Source organism: Equus caballus, chromosome X, assembly GCF_041296265.1.
Source record: "Equus caballus isolate H_3958 breed thoroughbred chromosome X, TB-T2T, whole genome shotgun sequence".
Taxonomy (NCBI): Eukaryota; Metazoa; Chordata; class Mammalia; order Perissodactyla; family Equidae; genus Equus; species Equus caballus.
The window spans coordinates 66,545,197-66,559,899 of record NC_091715.1 but is presented as its reverse complement, the minus strand read 5'-3'; the positions used below and the strand labels follow the sequence as shown (position 1 = coordinate 66,559,899).

At 49.0% G+C, this 14,703-nt stretch overlaps 2 protein-coding genes across 5 annotated transcripts in view; one reads left to right on the top strand and one right to left on the bottom strand.

Annotated features, from left to right (window-relative positions):
• The first annotated feature begins 331 nt into the window (after positions 1-331).
• On the top strand, positions 332-8,301 carry AWAT2 (acyl-CoA wax alcohol acyltransferase 2). The gene is made up of 7 exons (XM_001496730.4): positions 332-672; positions 5,406-5,516; positions 5,893-5,963; positions 6,208-6,412; positions 6,643-6,817; positions 7,400-7,599; positions 7,820-8,301. The coding sequence occupies exons 1-7, from the start codon at positions 585-587 to the stop codon at positions 7,972-7,974; spliced, it is 1,005 nt and encodes a 334-aa protein (XP_001496780.1). The 5' UTR covers positions 332-584; the 3' UTR covers positions 7,975-8,301.
• Positions 8,302-10,312: 2,011 nt separating this feature from the next.
• Positions 10,313-14,703, bottom strand: part of EDA (ectodysplasin A) — a 355,239-nt gene continuing 350,848 nt past the window's right edge. For all 4 annotated transcript variants that reach the window (XM_014728950.3, XM_023634102.2, XM_070258716.1 and 1 more), the window contains exon 8: positions 10,313-14,362. In XM_014728950.3, the coding sequence (XP_014584436.2) occupies positions 14,111-14,362 (252 nt within the window). In that variant the 3' untranslated portion in view covers positions 10,313-14,110. The remainder of the gene's footprint in view (positions 14,363-14,703) is intronic.

The following is a 14,703-nucleotide window of genomic DNA, read 5'->3' as shown; positions in this document are numbered from 1 at the left end:
GCACCTACCATATGCTAACAGACACACATCTGATGTCTGTTCACAGGGAGTGATAAGTTCTCCCAGATTGACCAAAAGGCCAAAGGTATTTCGAGGCCTTGTCTGTGACCTCCTCTCTCTTCCCCTGCAATCACATTGTCACTGAGAGAACAGACAGCTGGGCCTCAGAAATAGAAATGCAAGCCCCATGTACCATTTGCGCCCTGGGCTTCTCCCATCTCCCCACATCCACACTGGCTCTGGAGGCCTCTCACCAGCCCCACCCCCACTCCCAGTCCCTTCCCACATCAGAGTTTCATCCATACTTTTCTATGCAAGCATGCAAGGGGGTGTCACAATCTCAGCCCAGGTCATGCCCAAGTGGGTAAAAGTGCAGGTGGATAGACATTTGGAAGGAACTGGACAAGCAGAGGCAGCATGTAGTCCTGTGATCCCGTAGAGGGGTGGGCTGGAGGGTTGGAAGGGGGTGGAGACCTGGCAGGGGCTGGAGAAGAAAGCATGAAGAGAGGAAACATCACAGGCCCCTGAGCATTCGGGGCTGGGCAACCGAACAGCACTTACCTAGAGCTACTGGGACACTGGACATGAAGCTCTTGCCCTCCAAGATGGACCTCAAGACTGCCCTAGAGGTCTTCGCTGTTTTCCAATGGACCCTCAGCATCGTGATGATTAGTAAGTCTTCAGCCTTTAGTAGGTTGACCAACTGTACTGGTTTGCCTGAGACTGAGGGGTTTTAGAGTTTAGCAGGACTTTTGATGCTAAAACCTGGGTTGTTCCGGGCAAATCAGGAGACCTCACCCTGGCCTATAGTCTGACATGCCTGGACATGGCACTCACAGGGTCTGTGAGTGTATATGTGGTATGTGTGTGTGCACATGGGTGTGTGCCTATGCAGGAGTGTGTGTGCACATGCGTGCCAGTGAGCCTTGCTGCAGATGTGTATGGTGAACCCCTCTGGGTCTACATTGGGGCATGGAGGGCATGTTTTGGGAAGATGAGGAGCAGTTCCGATGAGGTTAGCTGAGGAAAAGGGCTTAGCTGCAACCTCAGGGACGTGAGCTGACCATTGGTGGGAGACAGTTGTCCTAGTGGCAGAGGGAGACTCTGAAAACCTCTCATCCAGAGGAATTTATCCATGTATCCATCCACTTTTCCCACTATCTACACTACAAACACTTTGTGAAGTGTACTTGTACGTTGGCCACTGTGTTCAAGGTACTGAAGCAAACTATCATTGTGGGAAGGGGGCCTGGAAGAAACTTCTTATTTGTCAGGCAGTTTAGGTGAGCACTGGCTGGAGGCGGGAGCATGAACTAAATGACCTTGTAAGAGATCTGGGAAGGAAGAATGCAGATAGGCCCTGGGAGCCTGGGGCTTGCCCGTGAATAGGGAGAGAGGGCTAGAGGACAGGGAGGGGGGTGCTCAGAGGCCTGCCTGGGGTAGGCACCAGGACCTTCCAGTGCTGAAAAGAGCACTGTTAACCTAGGCATGACAGGCAATCAGAGCTGGAAGAGAGCAGGAGAAAGGAATTTATATGTATTAGGTACTTGCTTTGTACCAGGTATTTTCACACCTATTATTTCATTTTAGCCTCATGCCAACCTTATGAGGTACAAGCTATTATTACGTATAATAATACATACTAATAGCTACACACACATAATGATAGCTAACACTCCTATAATATTAGCTAACCTTTATTGCACCATGTTTTAATGCCAGGCACTGTTCTAAGCACCTTATGTGGCTAATAATCTCCTTTGTACAGGTGAGGAAACTGAGGTACATGTAGTAGGAGTGGTTTGTCCAAGATCACATAGCTAGGGAGTAGAGGAGCTGGCCTGGGAATTGAGCCCACAAGGGCCTGATTCTAGCCTGTGAGTTCCTTTCCCTCCCTCTTGCACCTCCTCACTCACTGCTGATGGGGAGATTGGGGATGGATGTGTCTCTGGAGTGCATGCTAGGCCAGAGAGGAAGGAGGAAGCCAAGCTTTCTGCATATGTAAAAATCCCTGACTGCAAGGTGAAAAAGGCCAGCTCAGAATGGCCTCTCACTGAGGACAAGGGCCCCAGCTGGGCGTCTCCACTCTCCCTCCATGTGGCACGGGTCTTGGGGCACTCTCCAGAGTAAGGGCTGAGTCCCCTGTCTGGCTGGAGTGGCAGCTATCCTTACTCTCATCCCTCTGGCTGCTGGGTCTCGAAAGAATCTGAGGTGTGTCTGTCAGAACTGGTGTTTTCAGAGCTGAATCGTGCCATCACCTGCTTTTTCAAATGGGCTGTGGCTACTTTGGTGCTACTATTCTTCAGGAAGAGCAGTTTCCCTGACTGAGGTGAGGCTTCTTCTGCTTGGTTAACAAGGCCGGCTTGCTTTCTTCTTCGGTCTTGGCTCCAGGGTTCTCAGAAACCAGAGTCAGTGGCCTTATGGCACTTGCAACCAATTTCTGCCTGTAGATCCTGCTCTGATCTGGAAGCTTTAGGACATTGGGTTCTGTTCTATTATCTTTCTTGAGTTCTTGTCCTATCCCCACAGACTTGGCTCACTACCACCTTCCCCTCTCCTTTCACTGCCCCAGAGAGAGCAGAGTCCCCGAGGCCTAGGAGCCGACACTGCATTGGGGGAGAAGCATGAACATTTATTGAAGGCCACCCTGGCCCAGGCCCCATGTAGGGAGCTGGTTTCTCCTTCCTTAATTTAGTCCCTAATCTTGCTCCTCAGGTAACCACTGTTAAATTTTTTGTGCGTATAGCCAGAAATTATGGCTATACATACACAGACACATATATATAGTCAAATGCACGTGCACTCACACATGCGCGCGCACACACACACACACACACATATAGCCAACAGGCAGTAAAATATGGGTGTTTAAAAACACAAGACTCTGGAGCCAGGCTGTATGTGTTCAAGTCCCAGCTCTACTACTATCTGTGCACCTTTGGCAAGCTATTTATCCTCTGAGTCTTGTTTTCTTCGTTTGTAAAATGGGCATATGAGAGCATATTAATTGGGATTGCCTAGGTATGCAATCCGTGGTAAGAAATCAACCCTGAAATCTCAGGGTGCCTTAACCTAGCAAGTGTTTATTTCTTGTTCATGTTAAAAATCCAAGACAGGTTGGAGAAGTCTCTGCTCTCTTTGGACACTAATGTTCAGGCCTGGTGGAGGCTCCACCAAATTGTAATGCTGCAAAATGTGGCTTCGGAGATTACCACAGCATGGGAAGGAAACGAAATGGAGAATTCATTTGCACTTCTTACTACCTCCAACCAGAAGTGACAAACAACAGCAAGTTGTAGCCTTATTTTGAACTTCCTTAATTATGAGCGAGGTTGAGCATTTTTTTCATATATTTATCAGCATTTAATATTTCTTTTCCTGTTAACTGCCCATTCATGGCATTTGCCCATTTTTCTATTGAATTTGAGTTGACTCTTGAAGGAAAGATTGGAAATAGGTGAAGAGGAAAGAGTGTTCAGGGAAGAGAGTGGGCAACACAACAAGGCTAGGATGAGGGGAGAGCATAAAGCATTCAAGGAGCTGCCAGAGGTTAAGTGGGATGAGGGGGTGAGAGGCACAGAACTGGATGCTCAATACATATTGAATGAATGAATGAATGAATGGGAGAGGGAAGAAAGAGGAGACTGTGCAGATTGTGTAGGGCATTGTAAACCATGGAAAAGAGTTTGGACTTTTTCCTGAAGGCCATGTGGAGACATGATAGGGTTTGGCACAGGGCAATGGCTTCAGATTTGTTTTTGAGAGATCACTATAGCTCTGTGTAGCAAATTGATTCTAGGAAGAGGCTGTTGCAATAATCCAGGTGAGAGATGGTGGTGATTCAACCCAGACCAGTAGTAATTGGGATGGAGAGAAGAGGAAAGAAGAGGAGAGATTCAAGAAACTGGAGTGCAACTAATAGAACTTGATGATCAGAAAATGCGGGAAAGGGAAAGGGAGGAGGCAAGCTTGAGGGTTCAGGTCCCAGCGTGAGCTGGCAGAGAAGGGTAAAAGAAGAGAGTGGCTGAAAGGCGGATGAGTACAGGGAGAAAACAGTCCCAGAGGGCTCTCAGAGTTTGACTTTGGGATGTGCAAAGAGGTAGTATGGAGGAGGCAGAAAAGCTCTAGTCCTGGGCCCCAGGAGATGTGGTTCCAGTGCTGGCCCCTCCCTCACCAGCTCACATAGGGCACGTGGTGCAAATGGCCCCTCGGAGCCTTCCCAGCTCTTCACACTAGGAATCAATGAGTGGAATTATATCTATGTGGACCCTAAAGACCTTGAGAGAAGACCCTCACAATAAGTCTGTGAGGAAGATAAGGCAGATGTTGATGTCGTAATTCCTGTTTGGCAGATGAAGTTCAGTGACTTGCCTGTGATCATACTCATGGTAAGTGGTAGATCCAAGATTCATCTCACTGCAGGGCACTCTCCCTGAAGCCACACTGGATCACAAGACACCCCAACACTGTCTTGGTTTAAGGGAAGCCTAAGGGAAACAGGGAGGTCTCTTCTGGACTAGACCCATACCTCTTTTTATTTCTCAAAAAAGTCAAATAGTTTTATAAGGAGTATGTCAAAAGCCTAAAACTGCTGGCCTTTGCTTCACACTTAGATCTGTTCCCCAGAGGCAGCCATTTTCAACTTTATTATCTCTTTCTTCTGGCATTTACCTCCATATGTCTAAATTTTACATTTAAAATTTTGAAATGTTACTATTTCCTGATTTAACAATTTTAGACATTGTCACTGACTTTCTAATATAAAGATGAGAATTTGGCTCTATACACTATCACTAGATCTTCCTCTTCCCCTATCTTCCCCAGATTGTTATAGCACAGGTTTTAGTTAAGTGCCCGACTATGACTAGGAAATATTATCAACATTGGAGCTGTAGGGGAGGAAGACAATTCCTCTACCCACTAGGTCCTTCTGGCTGGGCTACGAATTAAATTGACATGAGACAGAATAACAGGAGAAAATCAGACAAAGCTTTATAACACGTATACATGGGAGAGACCCAGGAAAACTGAGCAACTCACCAAAATGGCAGAGGCTCTCATCTTAAATACCTTCATCTTAAATATCTTAAATACTTCAGCTAAAGACAAAGTAGGATGTTGGCGGTAGTGGTTTCGGGCCTTCAAAGGGGAAGAAGGCAAGTCACATGGAAATGGAAAAGCAAATGTTTGGTAAATAGAATTTTGATAAGAGTGGGCTTAGCAAGGATCCTTCCAGTCTACCAGATACCCAGAGTTATCTATGGGGGTGACCTGTCCTGGGGAAGTGAGATCATTGAGTGAGCCTGGGTGAGAGTGTGTGTGACTTGGGGTGGACAGAATTGTGGGGGAGGTCAAGTGTGAAGGACTATTCACAATTCACTAACTTTGGGCTGTGCTCCCTCCAGTAACCACTGTGATCCTTGTCAACCTCTACCTGGTGGTGTTCACACCATACTGGCCTGTCACTGTGCTCATTCTCACCTGGCTGGCTTTTGACTGGAAGACCCCTCAGCAAGGTAAGGGCCCTGCTGGGGCTGTGCTGCTACCTGCTACATGCTCCTTGCTCTTCTCTTCTTATAATCTGAGAGGCTCTGGACAATTCTCAGGCAGCCGTTCAGCCCGGCCCTCCCTGGGCTAGAGAAACTGAGGGAAGGGGTCTTTTCAAGGTGCTAGAAAGGCCCAGATTAGAACTGGAGTGAGTTAGGGGAGGGGCAGCTAGTAAAGCAGAAAGCTAGGCCTGTCCTAAATTGGCCCTGACATAGCCAATCTTGGTTGTCACTTAAGAGGCCAGGAAACAGCAGGGGGTGAGAGTCCCATATGGCAGGCCCAAAAGGGCTCTGAAGAAGACAATTTGGGGTGGGCAAAGCTTGGATACATTGAGTCTGGTTTCAGGTGGTCGCCGGGTCAACTGTGTAAGGAATTGGAAGCTGTGGAAACACTACAGTGATTACTTCCCCCTCAAGGTGAGGAGCCCCAGATCCCCTCTTGGCCCCAGGCCCAGCCTCAACTCTAGTAGGTCAGGGTCGGGGTTGGGGACATCATTCACATGGGGTCCATGTGAGTGATGGTCCCTGGAGTTGTGTGTTACCCAACCTGCATGGCTGGACATAGCAGCTCTTTCCCTTCCAGGTCTCTGGCCAGAAGAAGAGTCCTCTTCCCTCTTCCCCAAGAGGGCTATACCCATCTTGACTCCACTTTCCTCCACAGCTTTTGAAGACTCATGATATCTCCCCCAGCCAGAACTACATCCTTGTCTGCCACCCTCATGGGCTCATGTCTCATTCATACTTTGGCCACTTTGCCACAGAGAGCTCAGGCTTCTCCAAGATCTTTCCTGACATCACACCTTACCTACTCACACTAGGAGCCTTTTTCTGGGTGCCTTTCTTCAGAGACTATCTCATGTGTTCAGGTGAGTTGGCTCCTAGGACATAAAGCCAAAGAAAAAATGTTTCTCTGAGGGAGAAGTGTTGAGGTAATGGGTGAGAGCGAGGCTAACTCTGTGATCCCCTCTGATCTTAAAAAGCTGCCCTAGGCTCACCTGCCTTATATGAGGCTCTCCCCTCCTTTGAAGAGGTAGGGAGGAAAGTTAAGGAGCTTTGAGAAATGCCCAGTGACCTTTTGGCTTTTTCTGTCTGCCAGGGTGCTGCTCTGTGAGCCAATCCTCCATGGACTTTCTGCTTACGCATAAAGGCACAGGCAACATGCTGGTTGTGGTGGTTGGTGGCCTGGCTGAGTGCAGATACAGCCTGCCAGGCTCTACCACCCTGGTCTTGAAGAACCGGACTGGCTTTGTACGCACGGCCCTTCGGCATGGGTAAGATCATTTCCAGTCCAGACTGGGGAGAGGGGTTCCAAAAGTCCAGCAGGGAAGGAGGAAGGGGTTTTGAGGAAATGATATCTAAAAAGGGAGGAGGAAAGCTGCTTCTGTGTTGGAGTAGAGCCTGGGCCAGGTCCTGGAGGCATTTCTGCTTATGAAGAAAGGCTAGAGGGCCAGCCCTGACCCTGTTCTCTCTCACACTAGCCTCTCATAGGGGCTAGTCCCTCCATAAAAGGTGACTGGCTGTAACCCCAACTCAGAGAGAGCCAAAATTACCGTGTGGATTAAAGGGAAGAAAGCTAAAAGAAATGGCCCTTGGGTTTTATCTTCTAATGTTTTAGACCCGAGGGTTCACAGGAGGGTCTGGGACTTGCTTCCTTTAGCTTGCTGCTACTTTGCCCCCACAGGCAGCCTGGGATAGACTATGAAGCCCTCACACTTAGCCTAGACCTAGGCCCAGCTAAGTTAGTGGCTGAGGAGCCTATAGGCAGACCCAGGGACCACTGGTGGTCAGTGTGTCTGGCTTTCAGCAGGGTCCCTACCTTTCCGGCCATCAAAGAACATGCCTTTCCTCTGCAGGGTGGCTCTAATCCCTGCCTATTCCTTTGGGGAGACAGACCTCTACAATCAGTACATTTTCCCTCCTGGGAGCTTGGGCAATCGCTTCCAGAAGTTGTTCCAGCGTATGGTACACATCTACCCTTGTGCTTTTTATGGGCGTGGCTTCACTGAGAACTCCCGGGGCCTTTTGCCCTATGCTCGGCCTGTAACCACCATTGGTAAGTAGCCCCTTCTGCTGGAGGCTTTGTCTAGGATATAGGATCCAATTCTCAGGCTGAACCTTGGCTCTGGCTTTGTCCAGAGGCAAGGAAGCTGGCCAGGATGAGTGGTGGGGTCGCAGTAAGGGTGAGGAGAACCTGGGCTTGAGGATTGAGGCCTATTCTGAGGAGTGAGCTGTTCTGATGCTTTCCCCTTTTCCTTCTCTGTCTCTTCTGGTAGTTGGGAAGCCTCTACCAGTGCCCAAGATTGAAAACCCAAGCCAGGAGATGGTGGCTGAATACCACGCACTCTATACTGATGCACTATGTAAACTGTTCGACCAGCATAAGACCAGATTTGGCATCTCAGAGACCCAGGAGCTGGTGATAGCTTGACAGACATTCCCAGGAGGCTCTCAGCCCGGCTGGAAGGTGTGGAGCCAGGGAAAGAGGAGGACGAAAGTCACCTATGAGGTTCTTGCTCCTGATTTGGCCAGTCCTCCATGTGAGGAGGGGCTGTTCATTTGGTTGTTTTCTGGACCCCTCTTCCTCCATTTCACTCCTCCTTCCAGCTCTTCTCTGCCTTTTCCTTGGGGCTACAAGGGAGCTAGCCTCAAAAGGCAGGGAAGGCCCTAGGGGAGAGGTACCCTGAAGGCTTCCTCACATATGCCCACTCAGCATCAGCACTGAGGATGGACAGAATAAAGAGCCCACCTTCTGATACTGCTTGTGGCCCAACTCGTCTGTTTGAGGGCCTAGGAGCCCTGCACATGTCTCTCGTTCTCTAGCTCTGAAGCAGGCCCATCTCCTGGCATTGAGACTCGTGCAGGACTGGGTGCCTTGAGATCCAGTGGGCTTTGAGTTCAGGCTCCACCACCTTCAGGAGATGTGACTTGGAGCAGTTAGTCACCTTTGAGCCTCAGTTTCCTCATCTGTAAAATGGGACTAATAATCCCTCCCCTGGTTACCTCAGAGGCTATTGGGAAGACCAAATATTGAATGTGATTCAAGTTTGTAAACCGGAGAGCTACACAAATTACTCTCCTCCAAACATTTTGCCCATTTCCTGTCCTTAAGCAAACAATGCCCTAAATTTCATGGCATCTCAATGTTGAAAGGAAAGTTTACAGTGTAAGATCTTGTCAATGGTCCTTTGAAAGTTTAAGTAATCAATACCCCTTAACACTCCCTGGTCCACACTCAGTTTCTGCCTTATAGTAATAGAATGGGTCAAGGCAAGGCCTAATTTCCCATCTTTCCCCCAACAACTTGTCTATCCTTGCCTGGCTTTCTAAGTCTGCCCTTCGTTAGAGAGTCAGCCAGTCTGCTCAAGATGGAAGTGAGGTGCCTGGCTTCTGGCAGCCATAAAGAATTCTCCTTCTAGATGGCAAGTCTCTCAGACCCTTGGCCCAATAGTTTTTGGCAACAGCAGGTTACACAATTTGGCCTACAGCCCCCTCGTTCCAACCTTTTTGGGTGGATGCCACTTGGTCCCAATGATTTACCTACATAGACTTTGTCAATTTTGTCTAGAACATCCTGTGTTTTCACCACAGTGTGATCTGCTGCCTCTGCCGTGGGTGCCTGATTCATGTGATGATTTGTACATAGTGGGGCAAAGAAATGCTTTCACTTTTCTGTTGTTTCGGTTACTTCTTTGTGCCAGAGATGACATTTTCCCTGAGCTCCCATAAGGTGTTTTTAAATGATCTCCAGGCTTCCTGTGACTGGTTTCCTTTAAACAAAATCTATTTCCTACCTAAGGCAGCCAGAGGACCAGCGTGGGCTCCAACACCCAACCCATGCACACCTAGGCATTGATTTGTCACAGGTTGCTGTGTGCACAGTGCTGCTTAAGTGCCACATTCTCCACCTATACAATGGGGACAAAGGCTGCTGGGGTTGTGAAAAGTGCCCAGAACTCTCTGAGGCTAGGTGTTCCTGAGCTGCTATCTGGTCTTATTCCTGTGATCCTCTTCTTTATTTTAGCCTCCACAGGGCTTCACTGTGCAAAGTGCTTAGGGCCAAGTGGTGAAGGCAGCATGGTAGAGCAGAAAGTGCACTGGACTTGGAATCAGACCAAACTAACACACTTACTAGTTGATATTGAATGCGATTGAACTTTGTAAACTGGAGAGCTACACAAATTATTCTCCCCCAACCACTTTGCCCATTTCCTGTCCCTGAGCAAACAATGGCCTAAGTTTCATGGCATCTCAATGTTGAAAAGAAAGTTTACACTGTAGGATCTTGTCAACAGTCCTTTGAAAGTTTAAGTAACCTTTCTAGTTGGCTGACCTTGGGTGAGCTACTGAAACTTCTTAAGCATTGGTCTCCTCATCTGCAAAATGGGATGATGCATTATGGGGAACTGGAGACTGGATCTACCCGAACTGTTTTGGGCTCAGGCCTGAAATATCTGTTATAGATGCCACAGTCTCAAGCTGAGGGTGACTCCATGCTGTGTCCCTGCCTCAGGACAATTGTCCTTTTTTCAGGACCTCTAGCCTACTGGACACGTGGTTATAGGAAAATACCTAAGGGGATGGGGATGGGGATGGGCATGGAGGCATGTGGTCTGGGGCACAGAGAAGATATGGGAGGTTCTGACAGGAAATTCAGACTACTTTCCTTCTGTTGCCCCCTCTGAAATGGGTGCCTTGGTCCTTCCCCTAGATAATGTGTGGAGTCACTTGCAAAGAAGTACCTAGCAGGTAGGAAGTTCTCAAGCCAATTTCAAGAACAGGGGGGAAAAGCTTTATTTGCAAAGAATAAACCATTAATTTACACAAACTTACATCCCAGTTTATATACATTATGTATAGTTTATATACACAGTATCTCACACTGGATGCTGACCCCCAAGGCAGCACTGGGCCTGCTCCAGGCCATTCTCACAACGACGCTCACCCCTTACTCCAGCTGGAAGCTTTTTGAAAAAAGAAATGACAACCCCCAACTCCTCTTGGAGAGAGCCCTGAAATGGATTAAAAGAAAAAATCCAGTTCTTTTTTGTGCTCACATGGCCTAGGGGAGCCTCCAGACAGGGACGGGGCCTGAGGCAGCGCCAGGGTGGCCTTAGGACTTCCTGGTGTTGGGCCAATCCAGAGCCTCCAGTCCAGAGGCAGGAGCTGGGAGTATGCCTTGGGGGGAGGAGGAGTTCTGATGAAGGTTGCTGCTACTCTCTCCCCACCTGTCCCAGCTCCTGAAGGGGGCCAAGCACTTTCAGCCTTGAGTCTATGGGTGGAAGAAAAAAGGAGGCCATATGGGACAGGGACTGCTCCACTCCCTCACTCTGCTGAGTCTGGAGTTTGGGCTCATACATCTTGGGCAGGTCACCCTTCCTCTCTGGGCCTCAGTTTCATGTTTAAGTAACGTGGGGTTGGGCTAGATTCCTTCTAAGGGCCTTTGTAGCTCTAAATTTCTCTGACTCTATTTGCATCCACCAGAAGTTATATAAAACACTCTACTGACACGTGGATCAAAGTCTTTGTTCACCTCCAGGGTTCCTAGGACTTTCCTGCTCAGCAAAAGAAATTTGGCTCAAGATGGATGAAGGGGAAAATAAAGCAAGGACTACGTTTTCCAAGGAATGGGTAGCTGAGCAGCCCCTAACAGCTGCCTTTTGTGCCAGCTCTGGCTGTTGAAGCCCAAGTAGCTGGCAAAGGCCCCTGCTATGTGATTCTCTCTGTCATCTGCTTACTCACAAATGTCCTCGTTCCATTCTACATGCTAGCCTTGGCTCTCTGCTAAACTCATATCAGCATAATTCCAAAGTGTAAATCTATTTCCACATTCTCTTACAAGTAAATTGCTTCACCACTTTGCCAATAACTTCACAGCGACAGGACTCCTCAACTACCTATTGCTTCCCTCATCACCCCCCTCCCTCTAGGGTTCCTTTTGAGAGTTCACAATGAATCGTGGTCGTGTGTGAATCCTATTTCCCCTATTAAGTGCCTCTATATCTGGAGAAAAGGATGGGTGTCAGAAGTCCTTTAGAGACACAATTAGGAAGCCTTTTCCTTCCCTCTCCTCACGCCCTTTTGGCTTTAGAACCAGTCCTTTCTCAGGTCTTCTCTCCATCCCTAAGAGATCACCACAAAGGCCTCTGTGGTATGGTAGCAAGAGATGAGTCACTTAGTAGCTGTGGGAAGTGGGCCAGCTCCTGTAACCCCTCTCTATGGTAACCAAAAGAGGACCCTGCCCATAGTAGGGGCTTCATACATAAAGGTTGGTTGGTTCATTGGGAGGGTGAAAGAACATAAGGTGTATCAGTTCTGTGGTACTGAAGGCTAGCTGCTTGGAGATGGCACCAAGACAATTCTTCTGAACATAAGAGCTCTAAGGCTGATGGCTGTTTGCCAAATAAATGTCCTACTCTTTTGCCACAGAGGCTCCAGCAGCCAAGAGAACAGGAATTACCATCAAGGAATGAAAACGAGCATCTCTGGGTTTCTCTCTAAGACCCTCAAGATTTTGGGTCCATATTACCATTTTTATTTGTTCTCTCTAGATCCCAAATTCAACACAACGCTGCAGTATAATGGAATAGCCTTGGAGTCAGATCTGGCTGAAACCCCAGGTCTGTGACTTAAGCTGAGTGACATCTTGGTCAAAGCACTTAACTTCTCTAAGCCTCATCTAAACAATGGGATTTCTAATATTATCAAAAAAAGAAAGTACTTTCCAAACTTTAAGGAGAGGTTCTCATCAGATCCTGCTACAACTGAGGACTAAGGCACTTTATAAGGGCCGGGGCCAGACACAGGCCTATAGTTTGCCTCACCTGGGTTACAAAGCTCTCATTAGCAACAGGCAATGGTGGCGTAGCCCATCACCTCTCTCCCTGACCCCTGGGGGCCAAGCAGCGTAGTTGCTCAGAAAGGGAAGGCACAGCTGAGAAATGAGTACCTGTTGTTCTTGGCGAATTTCAGCTGCCTGAAGGAACTTATTCCCCATCTCTTCAAAAGGAAACTTGTTTCAGGAGCACCAGTAGTAGATTGTACAAGACTAGCCCTCCTGGCTTTGGGTGAGACCCAGCACCCAGAAGCCAGGCTGGGCCCAGACAGTTAGAAATAAGGCCCTTGACTGGTCCCACCATATGATCTGGTGGGAAGCTTGGGTAGGGGGGAAGGTGTCTTCGGACCTGACTAGAGGGCAGAGCCCTGTCCAATGCCTAGACACTGGCTTCTCCTGAGCCTGGATTCAGGGGAGCAGCACTGGAATCTATGGTGACTATGCTCTGCTGTGGCTTTCTGAAACCAGAGCAAAGAAAGTGTTTGTCACTAGGGCATCAGCTGCTGTCCTTTCAGGTAAAGCCTGGGCTGATGATCACCTGAGTTGCAGCAAACTTGGAAAAACCCCTCTGTCCTATCCCCACCTCTTACCCTCTCTGGGTCACATAGAAAAGCTCTGTCTCACCAATGCCCAGAAGCAGTCTAGGGTTTGGGAAGTTTAGTAGGCTATCAGGGTAGCTGCCTAAATATGAGAATTTGAAAGGACTTCTGGAGGTCAGCCAGTCTAACCCTTTGCCCCAGACACAACTCGACTAGACTAATATTTGTTTTGCTTAATAAATGGAAAATTCTCTTTGGGCCCAGGTAATCTAAAGAGTATCTCAGACTCACATAAGCACAGGTCCCAGATTAGGCACCTGCCTCAGACAGAGGTAGGCTCTGTGGAGAAAGAAGACAGGAGTTCTAGTCAGGCTGGGAAGGGGGGCAATTGGGAAGGGACCCAGGGAGGTTTCTGAGCATGGAGCATAGCTGTAAACAAAGTGAAAGACATGTGGCCACAAGTTTGGCTTCAGGTTCTCATGCAGGCAGGTTGTGGCCATTCCCTGCAATTGCTACAAGGAAGAGCAAACCTCTTGTCCCCAAAGTCCAGCAAGCTGCCACGACACAGCTCTCAGGCTGAGTGGGAAGAACTCTCCGACCCTCGGTAGACTGCAGTGCGGAGCAGCAAGAACGCTGCCACTGCTGAGGATGCCCGCTTGGCAGGGTTCTCCCTTGGTCTGTGCCACAACACCTGCCTTCCCCCTCCTTGCCCTTCTCCTTAGGATGCAACACTCCCCTCCCATCCCATCCCTGGCCCCACCCCCACCCAAGAGAGGAACAGCAGCCCCCTTTGGGTCAGGTTTACCCTCACAGTCTGGAGTACACCTTTGCTTTCTCTTGCCTGCTGCCCTGGACCCTCACTTTAGTGCAACAAACCAGAACTCTGACAGCAGGGACCTTGAGGCTGAAGAGTCATGCCATAAGCCAGTTAGTCAGCATGGAGCCGAGGAGGAAGGTTCTGCTTCATGTAAACTTTGGGGCTCCATCAACTGTCCTGTTAACTCAAGGTCATTCTGGAAAGTCAAGCAGGGCTTGTCATCCTGGAGTCACTGGGGAATAAATAGCACTGGGGCATTTCTCTCTGTGGCTGCAACACCCATATACCTCACTCCACAGCAGCACTTAGAGGTTCTGGGAGTCCTGGCTCCCAAACCTGGAGCAGGGGCACAGGCAAGGGGCAAAATAGGGGAAATCTAGGATGCAGGGGCCTCGCCCAGCCTGATGGCCCCAAAGAAGGTAGTGTGCTTGCTCATATTGATAGAGATGTCTGCATGCACCATCTTCACGGCGATCTTCTGCCGGGCTTTGAGGAGGCAGACACCTGCGGTGTAACAAGTGTTGTAGTTGGTCTTGCCTGTCTCGATGCTGCGGGTACACTGCAGGAAGGGCTTCTCATCCACCACCACCTCGTAGCTGGCAAAGTCAGTGAAGTTGATGTAGTATACCTGGGTGAGAGGCAACAAGAAGGGATTGGGGGAGAGAGGAAAGAGAGGGCAGGGCCCTCCCCTGTGAGGAACAGTTGGGACCTTCTCAGATGAGCTGCCAGAACACCTTGTGAAGGGGGCAGTGCCACCTGAAGGCATGCTAGTTAGCCAATGGGAAAGGCAGAATGACAGGCTTATGTGCGTCCTTCTCCCACTCCATGGGGCTCAGGTGGCTGAGCAAATCCTTCTTTCAATAGCACACCAGTTGTAAAGCTTGTGAGGGCAAGAACCATGCCTTATTCATCCCTTTACTTCCCCCCAGTTACCTCGCCTCCCTCCGCCCCTGCCCTCCTTGGCCCTGG

Excerpts from the sequence above, each read along its gene's own strand:
- AWAT2 (XM_001496730.4), top strand. The coding sequence starts at position 585 with ATGAAGCTCTTGCCCTCCAAGATGGACCTCAAGACTGCCCTAGAGGTC. Across the intron at positions 6,413-6,642 it reads AGACTATCTCATGTGTTCAG|GGTGCTGCTCTGTGAGCCAA; the intron begins GTGAGTTGGCTC and ends TCTGTCTGCCAG. Across the intron at positions 6,818-7,399 it reads CGCACGGCCCTTCGGCATGG|GGTGGCTCTAATCCCTGCCT; the intron begins GTAAGATCATTT and ends TTTCCTCTGCAG.